The sequence below is a fragment of the Taudactylus pleione genome, unplaced genomic scaffold (assembly GCF_031769625.1).
Source record: "Taudactylus pleione unplaced genomic scaffold, aTauple2 ptg000322l, whole genome shotgun sequence".
Taxonomy (NCBI): Eukaryota; Metazoa; Chordata; class Amphibia; order Anura; family Myobatrachidae; genus Taudactylus; species Taudactylus pleione.
In genome coordinates, this window is record NW_028284723.1 from 4557376 (window position 1) to 4571591 (window position 14216).

The window sequence follows — 14216 nt, forward strand, 5'->3', positions numbered from 1 at the left end:
AATATCAGAGAATTGTGAGAAGCTATCTAGGCATGGGTCAACATCTCTCCAGAGGTCTTCCATCCACTTAGTGAATAACATTCATTATTTAATTACAATGTGTTGGAAGAAGGAAAAGTTAGCAAGTGTAAGGATCTGAGCAACTTTGACAAGGGCCAAATTGTAATGGCTGGACAACTGGGTCAGAGTATCTCCAAATCGGCAAGTCTTGTGAGGTGTTCCTGGTATGCAGTGGTTAGTATCTACCAAAAGTGGTCTATGGAAGGAAAACCGGTGAACAAGCTACAGGGTCATGGGAGCCCAAGGCGCATTGGTCCAAATGGGGATGAAGGCCAGCCCGTCTGGTTGGATCCCACAGAAGAGGTGGGGGAGCCTAAAGAGACTCAGGGGGTGCCTAGAGAGACACAGATGGGACTCCAGTATCTGTATGTGTGTTCTTATGTGGTGGGTATGTGACCTAAACTGGTATAAATAAAGACGTAACACATCTATGGTGGAAAACAATGTTCATTTTGTAAACACAAAACAGTCACAACGCTCGCTGTCAGGTGGATCCCACAGGATTATGTTTCACTAGTATATTAGTCAGACTACTGGTATACTCCCATTCGAAGGGGACCTCTCCTGGGGGTGGGGGTGGGGTAAGAGCTATATTCACCCTGTGTGATATTATCAAAGTCTCATTCTGTGCCTGTTTTGGGTCTACTGTGATCAGTCCATTGGTGAATGAGTGTGTGAGGTGGCGTTCCGCCTTGAACTGATGTCACTTACCGAGTTACCGGTAAGTAGTTGGTGTGCACGCTTGAGGCTGTGAGGCTGCCAGACTTTTTGGTAATAGCTGCCGGATTCATGCTCTGCGTGTCGGGGGTCGGCTTGGCTTCTGGGCCCTGATGGTGATTTTCAGTTTTTTGTTTCAGTAGTGGCCAGTGCCTTCCGATCACTGGGGTTGTCTTGAGGATGAGCTGGAGACGTGTCATTAGTACCATTACCTCATGTGAAAAATAGCTCCAAGAAGTACAGCAGTGTTGCTCAGATACATTATCCCTCACTTTATGCAGCAGTATGCAGGATTAACTCTTAATAATGAATGCATTTGTTAAGTGTGCTTATTGTAGGATTCTCTTGTCTTTCTGAGTGTGTGCATGTGTGTGGCATCGGTTGTGCTGCAGGGCCAACCTGATATGTCTGTGAGCGATGACGTTCACAGACATATCGGGTGCACACACCTGCCGATGCACTCGTGATATATCGTTCGTCGGGACGAATTAACAATATATCGTACAGTGTGTACCCAGCATTAGAGCAGCCAAACACATTTTCTCCACTGGCAACTATGATTGTTATTCTGTTACTGTATGAATCAATTGATTCACACCTCTTAGGGCTCAATCCAATTAGCCCCAAAGGGTGCAAGTTGCTGTTGCCACGGTGTTAAAACGCTGGCAGCGGCATCTGTACAGGGTCTTTTTTACCTTTTATTTTTATGTCATTGTATGTAATGTATTTGTATCAGGATCCCCTACAGCACTATGGGGTCTATTTATTAAGCCTTGGATGGAGATAAACTGAACGGAGATACCAACCAACCAGCTCCTAACTGCCATGTCACAGGCTGTGTTAGGAAAATAACAGTTAGGAGCTGATTGGCTGGTGTTTTATCTACGTCCACTTTATATCCATCCAAGGCTTAGTAAATAGACCCCTATGTAACATATCAGTTCTTTATATATAAATGGAAATATAAATAATAATAATAAGGTAAAAGACCTAACGGTTTACACTCATAGGGGTCAATCCTATTAGCCACGATGATCTCGCCAGTGCGAGTCATCACAGCAATGGCCATACTTTACGGCAGCCATGTTTTGCTGAATTTTACTCGCAGCCCCATAGGGTTCCGAGCAAAATTCAGCAAATTTGGGCTTGGAGCGGGCCGCAAATAGTGCAAGGTGCCAGTCTGTTGCTGGCATTTTAACACCATTGCAACGGCAACCTGCACCCCTTGCACATAATAGGATTGACCTCATATTGTTGACTGTCCATTTTAAGGTTAGGCTGCAGTTAGGGTTTAGGTTGCGGTTAGAGTTAGGTTGTGGTTAGGGTTAGGCTGTGGATAGGTTGTGATTAGGGTTAGGCTGCGTTTCGATTGTGGTTAGTGTTAGACTGCGGTTAGGTTGTGGTTAGTGTTAAGGATAGTTTGCAGTTAGGGCTAGGTTGTGGTTAGTGTTAGGCTGCGGTTAGTGTTAGGCTGCTGTTAGGTTGCGGTTAGTGTTAGGGTTAGGCCGCAGTTAGGGCTAGGTTGTGGTTAGTGTTAGGCTGCGGTTAGGTTGTGGTTAGTGTTAGGGTTAGTTTGCAGTTAGGGCTAGGTTGTGGTTAGTGTTAGGCTGCGGTTAGTGTTAGGCTGCTGTTAGGTTGTGGTTAGTGTTAGGGTTAGGCTGCAGTTAGGGCTAGGTTGTGGTTAGTGTTAGGCTGCGGTTAGGGTTAGGCTATGGTTATGGTTAGGTTGTGGTTAGTGTTAGGCTGCAGTTAGGGTTAGACTGTTGTTAGTGTTAGCGTTAGGCTGCGGTTAGGTTGTGGTTAGTGTTAGGGTTAGTTTGCAGTTAGGGCTAGGTTGTGGTTAGTGTTAGGCTGCTGTTAGGTTATGGTCAGTGTTAGGGTTAGGCTGCAGTTAGGGCTAGGTTGTGGTTAGTGTTAGGCTGCTGTTAGGTCGTGGTTAGTGTTAGGGTTAGGCTGCGGTTAGGGTTAGGCTATGGTTATGGTTAGGTTGTGGTTAGTGTTAGGCTGCAGTTAGGGTTAGACTGTTGTTAGTGTTAGGGTTAGGCTGCGGTTAGGTTGTGGTTATTGTTAAGGTTAGGCTGCAGTTAGTGCTAGTTTGTGGTAGTGTTGTGGTTAGTGTTAAGGTTAGACTGCAGTTAGGCTCAGGCTGTGGTTATTGTTAGGGCATGATGATAATATTTGTATCATTTATGAAGTTGCCATATCAACTGTAGATGTTTTGAGATAAAAATAAATATATATTCATATGTAAAGCAGGACTTAAATACAATAAATGTAATTTATATAGAGCTACTTTTATCTTCTTTTTGAATAAAATTAACATAAATATTGGAAAGTATACGATGTAAAACCTGTGACCATCTGATTGTGTTTTGCAGCTTGTCATCCGCCGTCGCCCCCTGCTGTACATTGTAAGCATTCTCTTGCCCAGCATCCTACTTATGACTGTAGACCTCATGAGCTTTTACCTGCCCCCCGGCAGTGGGACTCGGATAATGTTTAAAACCAGTATCCTTGTTGGCTACACAGTTTTCAGAGTTAACATGGCAGACGAACTGCCAGCCACCACTTTAACCGTGCCATTAATTGGTGAGTACATCAGTGAAAATCTAATTAAAAACTCGGTAAGGAAGGACTTAAGAAATGTTAGGATATGTCATTGCATCTAGAATTATAAACTATTACGTTATACGATATGACCTTGTGTAGGTGTGTTTGTGTGTTTAACCAACTAAGATTCTGTTATGTACTTTGATACCTAAGATAGAAACTAGATTATATATATTCTAAAGATTTTTGATGTGGGAATAATAGTTGACTTATAACGTCATCCCATTGGTGACTTAGAACACACCGACACACTTTGTTCTCTGTATAGTACACAAAAAAAGATAACAGTTGAAGGTTATGTGATGCCTTCATTGGTGATATATTGGTTACATTAACATCTTGAAATTATATATTTTTTTAAAAGTCTCAGAAATTGTACTATTTTACATAAATTGATTATGTAAATAATATATTTAAAAGGATATTTAACAATATTTTTGCAAAAAAATCCGCTTAGGGGGTGTCTGGTGCCACTCTACGGGGGGTGTCTAGCAGACATCTGTCCCACAACCTCGACAAACAATTTTGTACTTGAAGCACCATTTTCAAAATTCAGATTACAAGATATTATTGCGCACACATAGTACACGTGATGTCGGCAATCACATTTTGCTGACGTCACAGTCCGGCCTCTTCAAGAAAGAAGGAATGATTTCCTCTGACAGTCTCTGAAACTGCCAAGAATGCAGGGAGAGGAGGAGAACCTGTGGTCCTATGGGGTGCAACCGCATCAGAGAAACCTCACCTGTCTAGGGTGGCATCCCATGCAACCATGCCAGGCAAGTGATGGTGATTTTTTTTTTCATATGGGTCCATCTACGAACTGATAAAAATGCAGGTGTATCATTTTTTATTTTATGTAAATGAACATATGTGGCCATTGTACAATTGAATCCAAAATTACTAATTTTGGGAAACACCTCTGTGGAGATGGTTTGCTTAACAGTTTGTGAATTGTCAGCCCATACTATGTGTATTGGCAAAAGTAAAAATTTCACTTCAAAGTGTTATCTATTATCACTTTTCATTCACTCCTTTTGATTGCAGCATTTTTTTCTCCCTACAGTATAATAGTGCCTGCTGCAACCCCAGTTACATTAAGTCATGAGAGTAAGGGGATGTTGGACTCTTTACTTAATGGGAGCAATTCAATTCAGATGAATGTGAATAGTGCCGGGAAGGAGTTCTCGGAGTTATTAATTTGACCGCACTGTTGAGTCTGACTAAAACCACTTAAGTCGGATAATGCCGGTTGCCGCACCTAAACCTGGATATTGTGTTTCAAGTTTTCATACTTTAATTAAATAGGTGTTTGCACACATATAAATATTTCCCAAAAGATTGTAAAAAGGTGCTCATATGAACAGAATAGCTGTTGCCCAGGGCCAGATTAATGGAATGGGGGGCCGCACACAAAGGAGGGCCCTCACATACAGGTCTGGTGACAGGGAACTAGGGCCACTTGTGCTGGGACTAGGGGCTGCTGCATGAATATATAATGGAAGACATTACCACCCACCGTGGACAGCGCAGTTGCTGACCACGGGTGCTTAATGATTGTGACCAGTGGTGTCTGGCCAGAATTGTCCATGGTAGCAGACAAGTGACACTGGCTCAAATCACATCTACATTTAACGCAGGAGGTACCATACGCATATTCAACGAGTCAGTGCTGGGTTCTTTAGCTTCTATGGGATATGGGAGCAGAAGACCCACCAGAGTGACCCTTTTATGACACCGGACACAGCGCCTCACCTGGGCTTGTCACTAATTGGACCCCGGAGGGCTGTCAACATGTGGTGTGGTCTGATGAGTCACGGTTCCAGTTGTATTAGACTGATGGTACTGTAGGGTTTGGGTGTGGTGCAGAACCCATGTCAACAAGGCACCGTACAGGCTGGTGGTGGTTCCATAATGGTGTGGGGTGTGTTCATGTGGCATGGGTTGGGTCCGCTTGTCTGCCTGAACATGTCATTGACCAGTAACCACTACGTTGCATTGCTTGATGACCATATGCAGCCCTTCATGGACCACATGTACCCCCACAACGATGAAACATTCCACCAGGATAACGTACTGTGTCATCGGTCCAAAGTTGTGCAGAATTGGTTTGAGGAGCATTCTGGAAAGTTCCGATGAGTGGTGTGGCCACCACATTTACCTGAGATGGACCCAAATGAGCATCTACGGGACATTGTGGAGAAGTTCATTTGCACCCAAGATCCTGCACCAAAAATATCAGAGAATTGTGAGAAGCTATCTAGGCATGGGTCAACATCTCTCCAGAGGTCTTCCATCCACTTAGTGAATAACATTCATTATTTAATTACAATGTGTTGGAAGAAGGATAAGTTAGCAAGTGTAAGGATCTGAGCGACTTTGACAAGGGCCAAATTGTAATGGCTGGACAACTGGGTCAGAGTATCTCCAAATCGGCAAGTCTTGTGAGGTGTTCCTGGTATGCAGTGGTTAGTACCTACCAAAAGTGGTATATGCAAGGAAAACCGGTGAACAAGCTACAGGGTCATGGGAGCCCAAGGCGCATTGATCCAAATGGGGATGAAGGCCAGCCCGTCTGGTTGGATCCCACAGAAGAGGTGGGGGAGCCTAAAGAGACTCAGGGGGTGCCTAGAGAGACACAGATGGGACTCCAGTATCTGTATGTGTGTTCTTATGTGGTGGGTATGTGACCTAAACTGGTATAAATAAAGACGTAACACATCTATGGTGGAAAACAATGTTCATTTTGTAAACACAAAACAGTCACAACGCTCGCTGTCAGGTGGATCCCACAGGATTATGTTTCACTAGTATATTAGTCAGACTACTGGTATACTCCCATTCGAAGGGGACCTCTCCTGGGGGTGGGGGTGGGGTAAGAGCTATATTCACCCTGTGTGATATTATCAAAGTCTCATTCTGTGCCTGTTTTGGGGCTTCTGTGATCAGTCCATTGGTGAATGAGTGTGTGAGGTGGCGTTCCGCCTTGAACTGATGTCACTTACCGAGTTACCGGTAAGTAGTTGGTGTGCGCGCTTGAGGCTGTGAGGCTGCCAGGCTTTTTGGTAATAGCTGCCGGATTCATGCTCTGCGTGTCGGTGGTCGGCTTGGCTTCTGGGCCCTGATGGTGATTTTCAGTTTTTTGTTTCAGTAGTGGCCAGTGCCTTCCGATCACTGGGGTTGTCTTGAGGATGAGCTGGAGACGTGTCATTACCATTACCTCATGTGAAAAATAGCTCCAAGAAGTACAGCAGTGTTGCTCAGATACATTATCCCTCACTTTATGCAGCAGTATGCAGGATTAACTCTTAATAATGAATGCATTTGTTAAGTGTGCTTATTGTAGGGTTCTCTTGTCTTTCTGAGTGTGTGCATGTGTGTGGCATCGGTTGTGCTGCAGGGCCAACCTGATATGTCTGTGAGCGATGACGTTCACAGACATATCGGGTGCACACACCTGCCGATGCACTCGTGATATATCGTTCGTCGGGACGAATTAACAATATATCGGCAGGGCACAGGCAGGTACCGGTACGGGGGGAGTCGATGGAGCTGCTGTAACATTATTGCACCGCTGGTGGCCGGTGCAGTAAACTTTCTTTTGTTTAATCGGCGCAGTGTGCTTGACGTCAGGACGTCATGCAGCACTGCACCTGTTGAAAGACAGACAAAGCAGGATGCAGAGGAGCCGCATTGATGCAGCTGGAAAAGGTAAGTGTTGGGGCTGGGCGCTGGAGAGACACTGAGGTTGGGGAACACTGGGCTGGAGAGACAGCAGGGGTCTGTCATATGGCCACCAGGGGGCACTGTGGCCATATTGGAGGGGGACAAGGTAAGAGGGCAATTAATTGTAGGGGCCCCCATAAGCCTTAATCCGACCCTGCTGTTGCCTATTTAGTGCCATTTACAAAGATGTGTAAACATATAAAGCTGTTCTACATGGACATTTGCTAAATTGGGAATGCCTTATAAATGCACTGTCAGACACTTGGAAGTTTACTTGATCATGCCCTGCAACATGAGATCTCAATTTTTCGTCTAGAGAAACTTTATTTACAGTGATTAGATTGCACTCCTATAATCACTTTTATGTTTACACGTTACACTGTGTTCTAATTGGTGAAAGCTGACCCAGTCATATGCTCATATTCAGGACTGGCTGGGTGGCAAATTTTAGCTCAGGCAAACCATACAGCAATCGCCCATGAATAACATGTCCTTAAAAAGTAAAAAATGAGTCTGTGTTCTATACTTTAAATTAAAGGGTGAAAATGTATTTTCCTGAAGAAAAAGTTTTTTTTTACCCAGTGGAAGTATTTTTGCTTTTGCATTAACCTATCTACTGTACTAATGGGTTTACTGTCAACAATTATCCCCATTTATTATTTTAGTTGTAGCTCCAGCATCAATGTATTAATCCTAGTTCTGATAATGCCATCCTTATATGGCATTACCAGAACAGAATGGGAATATGCGGACCAGTGCCCAAACCACTTGGGGAATTAGGTCCAAACAACTGGTGGTTTCTGCTGCCTTGAAATAAGAAGAAAACTCCAGATATTCTCCAAAAGAATCCAAATGTAAACAATGTCCTATATTTATTTATTTATTTATTTATTTATTACCAGTTATTTATATAGCGCACATATATTCCACAGCTCTTTATAGAGAGAATATTTGGCCATTCACATCAGTCCCTGCCCCAGTGAAGCTTACACTCTATATTCCCTACCACATACTCACATACATACACACTTACACTCTAGTACAGGCCTGGCCAACCTACGTCCCAGCATGCCATTTCCTTGAGCAGCTGGTAAAGCATGCTGGGACTTGTAGTTTCACAACAGCTGGAGAGCCACAGGTTGGCCAGGCCTGCTCTAAGGTTATTTTATGTTGGGAAACAATGAACTTACCAGTATATTTTTGGAGTGTGGAAGGAAACCGGAGCACCCGGAGGAAAGCCACACAAGCACAGAGAGAATATACAAACTCCACACAGTTAGGGCCATAGTAGGAATCGAACCCACAACCTCAGTGCTGTGAGACAGTAATGCTAACCATTACAGCTTCTGACGCAAGTTCCCCCAATTGAGTAGTCTATACTACTTCTTTGAAATAAATAGTTTATTGAAGATTGATAGTATGACATTAATACAAAAGTGTTTTAATCGTATGGTACTGCATGTGATAAACTGCATAAACTATACTACACGTTTCCCAGGATTGCTGCCTGCTTCTTCAGAGAGTTTGTGCCTATTTTGTTCTGACAGTCCTATTGCTGGAATCAGACTAAACAAGCCTTTTATCCCAGCAGAGTGCCAGCGTCTAGCTTGTTCTGTGCTGGGGATTTTTTTTTAATGAGTAAATGTAGATGGGATCAATATGAAATGAAAAGTTTCTCTGTGTATGCAGACATGTGAATTCCCAGTTACACCCACTCAGCCATAAGATAAGTTACTTAAAGTTGCATATGCAATCCCAGATGCAGAAGTAGATTATAAAAATTGCGATCAACCCTGAAAGGCCCACAGTGTACATTACTATGAGCGGGATGTGTTCTGTATCACATATACTATGCGATACATCTCGCCACTTATCGCATGCATACGGGTGTTTATTAATGCCGGAATGCATGATTACTTATGCCAAGGACAGCTCTTCCAATAAGAGATGTCCCATGTGATGAGAGGTCTACCGTGTTTATGACCCGCGTGTCCTATTGCAAATGTGCGGCAAACACATGCGCAATAGGAGAGGGAAGGAGAGGGATCCTTCAGATCACTCTCTGGGGATTTCTATGGAAAGAAGGGGATTGAAAGCACATCGCAGCTCTATAGAATTCTATTGGGATTGAAGTGTCGGCAGCCCACAGCTGATATCTCTGAAATCTGCTGAAGACCACTTTACTACATATGGAGAACTACATGAATTGAGGAAAACCTCAGAAAACAATAGTTTTTTTAGGTTTGATTGCATTTTGCTGATTGATACACCCCGTCCTATGTCACAGCAATAGCTTATTTTGCTATGGCACTGCTGTGTATGTGCTTATCTGATTATCCCTCACTAACCTGGCTTATCGTAGTCATCCTTGTGTCTGCTGTATTTTTGCTGCTAATGAATTACCCAATTACTGATATTATTATTATTATTATTATTCTTGTTTCAAAGGCGCCACAATCTTTCAGATCACCGTACAGACCTGGTCTATTTTTATCCATCTCTGTTTGCCTGATATATATTATGAGCTTGAAAGCCAAGCAGTGGGTGACTTGCATCAACGCCCATTACCATTTTCCACTTATTCCTGTTTAAAACTGGTCAAACATGCCCCAGGTCAAACAACATTAGCAGCTAGAAGTGCAGTAAAGCAACACCCAGCAATGTTATCAATATGCTTTTGTCAATAAATTATTCTTGTTTTATATGTTAGAGACCAAGGGGTCTATTTACTAAGCAGTATTAGGAGACAGAGGACCTCATTCAGACCCGCTCGCAAGCGCTATGTGCTCGCAAGTGGGTCGATGGCGAGGGCTTGCGCATGCGCAGCGCTCGCACTGCACGTGCGCAAGCCCCGGAGCGAGTGACAAATGCACTCGCTCCGGGGCTCGCTACAAAAGGGGTGGCTGTCGATGTTGATCGACAGCTCGTCCCGTTTTGTAGGCGGGGTTGGGGGGTGGCCGGACAAACGGAGGCGTTCCTGAAGTGATGTCAGTGATGTCAGTAGGGTGCTTTCTGCTCTGTTAGAGCAGGAAGCAACCTGGGGCTTGCGGTAGACGAGACCCTATCACAAGGGTCTCGTCGCAAGTCCCGATGTAACCCACAGCTTAGTGAGCGGCCAAGAGGCCGCCTTTCAAAAGAAAAGCGGCCGCCCTCATTTAGAGCGAGCGCTCGCATTCTGCGAGCGGCTCTGAATGAGGTGAAGAGTGAAAAGTGATAAGAAAGTGATATGGTGCCAGCCAATCAGCTCCCAACTGTCATCTCACAGGCTGTGTTTGAAAAATGACAGTTGGGAGCTGATTGGCTGGCACCTTATCACTTTCTTATCACTTTTCACTCTGTGTCCTAACACTGCTTAGTAACTAGACCCCCAATTTACTGGAAAAGTTGAGTGATTTGGTAGTTAACAGTATGACCATAGCCATTCACATTAAATTGAAACCGTAGGTAAAACACTTCTAGACAGTTGAAAACAAAACAAAACAATAATGTATATGTTAAAACTAATTTCCTGAACATTTTGTATAGGTGTGTTCTTTATGGTGTGCATGGTCCTCATGGTATTGAGTCTTGGAAAATCTATTGTGGTTATAAAGTTTCTTCACATCGATAAAGAAGAATCAGGTGGTCTTCTGATATCCCGTTGTCCAATGCTTACTCAAGGAAGCCATCTCGGAGAAAACCTAGACGATATCTCTGTGGGTTTGACAAATGAAACAGCAGGTATCTTTATGTGCCCTCCTCTGGCTATACTACAAAACATGTGGTACATTTCATATATGGTAAACATTATCTCTGAGCAAATTATGAAACTTTTATTTTAATCCTTTACTCTAAAATTTTGCTCCTATAGAATATGAATACATTACTTAAAGCAAGTTTTTCCATCAGATAATTATTAACTATGTGTATGTTGTTTTGTTTTGTTAGATATATATTTTTTTATTATTTCAAAATGTTTAAAAACTATATTTTGTCTTTTTTACATTCCCTCAAAAATATTTGAAGCATCAGCAGGTTATTTTGTTTATAGTCAATTTAAAACCCATTTCACCAACGACATTTTTTTATATGAAAGTCAGAGGTTAATATAGAGGTTCCCAAACTTGGTCATCAAGGTACCCTAACAGTCCAGGTTTTAAGTATATGCATGCTTGACCACACGTGATTAACTAGTAACTCAGTCAATTTGATTTAACCACCTGAGCTCAGCCATGGATATCTCTAAAACCTGAACTGTTGGGGTACCTTGACGACCGCATTTGGGAATCTCTGGGTTAATAGGCAACATTGATCAGAAAATGTTAAAATAGGTATAGAAACAGGTGTCTACTGCAGTAAGAGAAATACTGGCTTACTGATCTGTAGGACAGGAGATGTGCATATACTGTACAAAGCCATAAACTAATTCATGTTTATGTGTAATTTAAAAAGTGTTGTATGTGAGTCCTGTGATTTATTATACGCACTGTCATTTGAAGTTGGAATCGGTATGTAATGCCGGCAGCTGTTTAGCTGCCGGATCAAATACCGACAGCGGCAACCCAGCTGGTCAAAATCCCAAAAGCTGAAGGTAAGTACCCTAACCCCCCCTCTTCCCCCCCTAACCCTCTCTTTAGGGGTGCCTAACCCTAACCTCCCCCCTAGTGCCTAACCCTAACCTCCTCCTATTAGTGCCTAAAACTAACCCCCCCTCCCCGCACCCTAAACCTAACCCTCCTGGGGGGTGCCTAACCCTAACCCACCCCAGTGATGCCTAAGCCTAACCCCCCTTCCCCTACCATAACCCTCCTGGGGGGTGCCTAACCCTAAGTCACCCCAGGGGATCCCTAAACCTAACCCTCCCCCCATGGCTAAACGCTAAGACACCCGGCATACCCTCATTCGGTATGCCGGGTGTCGGGATTCCGTAGTGGGGCTAATGATCAGCGTCGGGATTTCAATGCCTATCTTTGATGTAAGTGTTGGGATATCGACGGGCAGGATAGCGCCCGCCGGTATCCTGACTACATCCCCTTGCTTCAAAGAGGGCACCAATGATTTAAAATAAAGAAAACAGCACAGAGGCAGCTGCTAATGTCATCAACTCGACTTTTATTATCTGTAGGTGTTACTAGTGGAGACAGAATAAAATTAGTGGTGAGGTTCCAATACACTCTATTTATAGTCTATCCAGGATTCAGTTTTATTTGATCCTGTTGTGAGTAGGTCATGACAGAGTTAGGCATCTTAAATTAGTTTTGGGTGACTTGGCTTTTCATTCATCAGTTCAGAACTGATTACTTTCCCCATGGATTTATCTCTCAGACTGTTGGGTTAGTTCAGAAGAATCTAGGCCAGTGGGACCCTGCACATTCTTTTCCAAGAGGTTTAAATTGTCTTTCTGGCAAAAATTCAGGTGATACATTTCTTAGCATTCACTGAAGGCTGACCTGAAGAGATTTTATAGTTTCACAAATAGGAGATGGGCTCCATTAGCTAAACACTTCTTCAGGACCCTCTCCCTTTGTAGTTTGCTGGTAACCCATCATCCTATGACTCAGGGTGCAGTGGTCAAAGATGAGATGGCTCTTTACTGAGAAGAATCTTCCATCCTTGTGTTGCCTCTGCTGATGACATTGTTGATTATTACAAGCTAACTCTACATGCCACAGTTGTTTGAAAGGCATTTTATTTACTAAAATGTATCCATTGTATCTCTTTAAGACTTTACTCATTGAAATGGCTTTAATTCTGCTTTCCAGAAAGCAACTGTGGTATAGAAGATGATGTGTTTCCAAACCCTGCTATATCAGATGACCCACTGATGGAGCAGATCTTACAGGAGCTGACATCAATCCGTTCCTACGTCCAAGGAATGGAGTCAGAAGAAGCCTGGCATGCCCGCTGGCTCAGTCTGTGCTACAGATTAGATAGCCTTATGTTCCGAGCCTATCTGCTGCTCTTTACAGCCTATGCATGCACTCTTAGTCTTTTATGGTGGTCATGGAGCTCCTATGGAATACCCACATAAAAGCACTTATTTTTTTGATAAAATGAATGTGTTATATATATATGTATTTTGTGCTTGAAATTGGGGCACTGACACTTTTAATTTTTAATGAAAAATTGCCTAATTGAGACAGTAAATTAGAGTAACTTGTCCTAAAGTCATTAGTGCTAAAATAAGTTAACTGAATTCAGAGAATAATCAACCCAACTATATTGTTTAGCTAATTGATTTCTACATATCTCTCTGTCCCTGTAAAGCCGCACATCCACTAGGTGATGGGGTAACGACAGTACGATTACAACATTGTAATCGTGCAGTCATTCCCCATCCCCTGCAGTGCCTACATTGAATGATTAGTCATTCAGTGCAGGCACCCTCCCTCATCCCCGAACATGGTCAATCTATCGTTATCGGCAGATTGACCGGCATGTTCGGGCATTGATTGACGTCGGAAACGACCAGCGGGAGCGGGCATCGCTGGTCGTTTCCAACATTATAGTGTATGATTTGTGCACGATTAATGAGCGATTGCACGATTACGATGTCGTAATCGTGCAATCGCTCATTAATATCGCTTAGTGGATGTGCGCATTAAACCTTTGAAATTGTTTGTTTATAGTAACAGTGAGGGGTAGATTTACTAAAGCTTTTAAAACAGACAAGTGGTGGTGTTGCCAATAGCAACCAATCATTTTCTGGCATGCAACAGAGAAATGTTAGCTGGAATCGAATTGGTTGCTATGGGCAACATCACCACTTGTCTGTTTTAGAAGCTTTATTATATCTATCCCTGAAGCTCAGTCTACCCAAAGCAGCTGAATTTATATGTGGGTTGATATGCCAAATATGTTAAAGGATAGATTTGTGTAGTAATGAGGGGGAAACAATAAATGTTCTTTATGACTACAATATTTAAAACGAATAATGTGGTTAAAACTTATAAATTCATATTTAAATTCATAAAGTGATAAGACACCCAAACCCTGGTATGTAATGCTCATTTTTAACAACAATGTTTTATAGCAAAACATTTTTCAGTACTCAAGAAATAAAATGTTTAGGAAAATATAATTGGAAACCTTAGTTTTAAGTTTTAAGAAGTATCAATATTGTG

The 14216-nt window shown here is 42.8% G+C and overlaps 1 protein-coding gene across 1 annotated transcript in view; it reads left to right on the forward strand.

Moving 5' to 3' along the window:
* The window catches only part of HTR3B (5-hydroxytryptamine receptor 3B), a 67662-nt gene extending 54539 nt beyond the window's left edge, over positions 1-13123 (forward strand). The window contains exons 7-9 of the mRNA XM_088443019.1: positions 3156-3366; positions 10639-10833; positions 12855-13123. Coding sequence (XP_088299145.1) covers positions 3156-3366; positions 10639-10833; positions 12855-13123 — 675 coding nt within the window. The remainder of the gene's footprint in view (positions 1-3155; positions 3367-10638; positions 10834-12854) is intronic.
* Positions 13124-14216: the final 1093 nt, after the last annotated feature.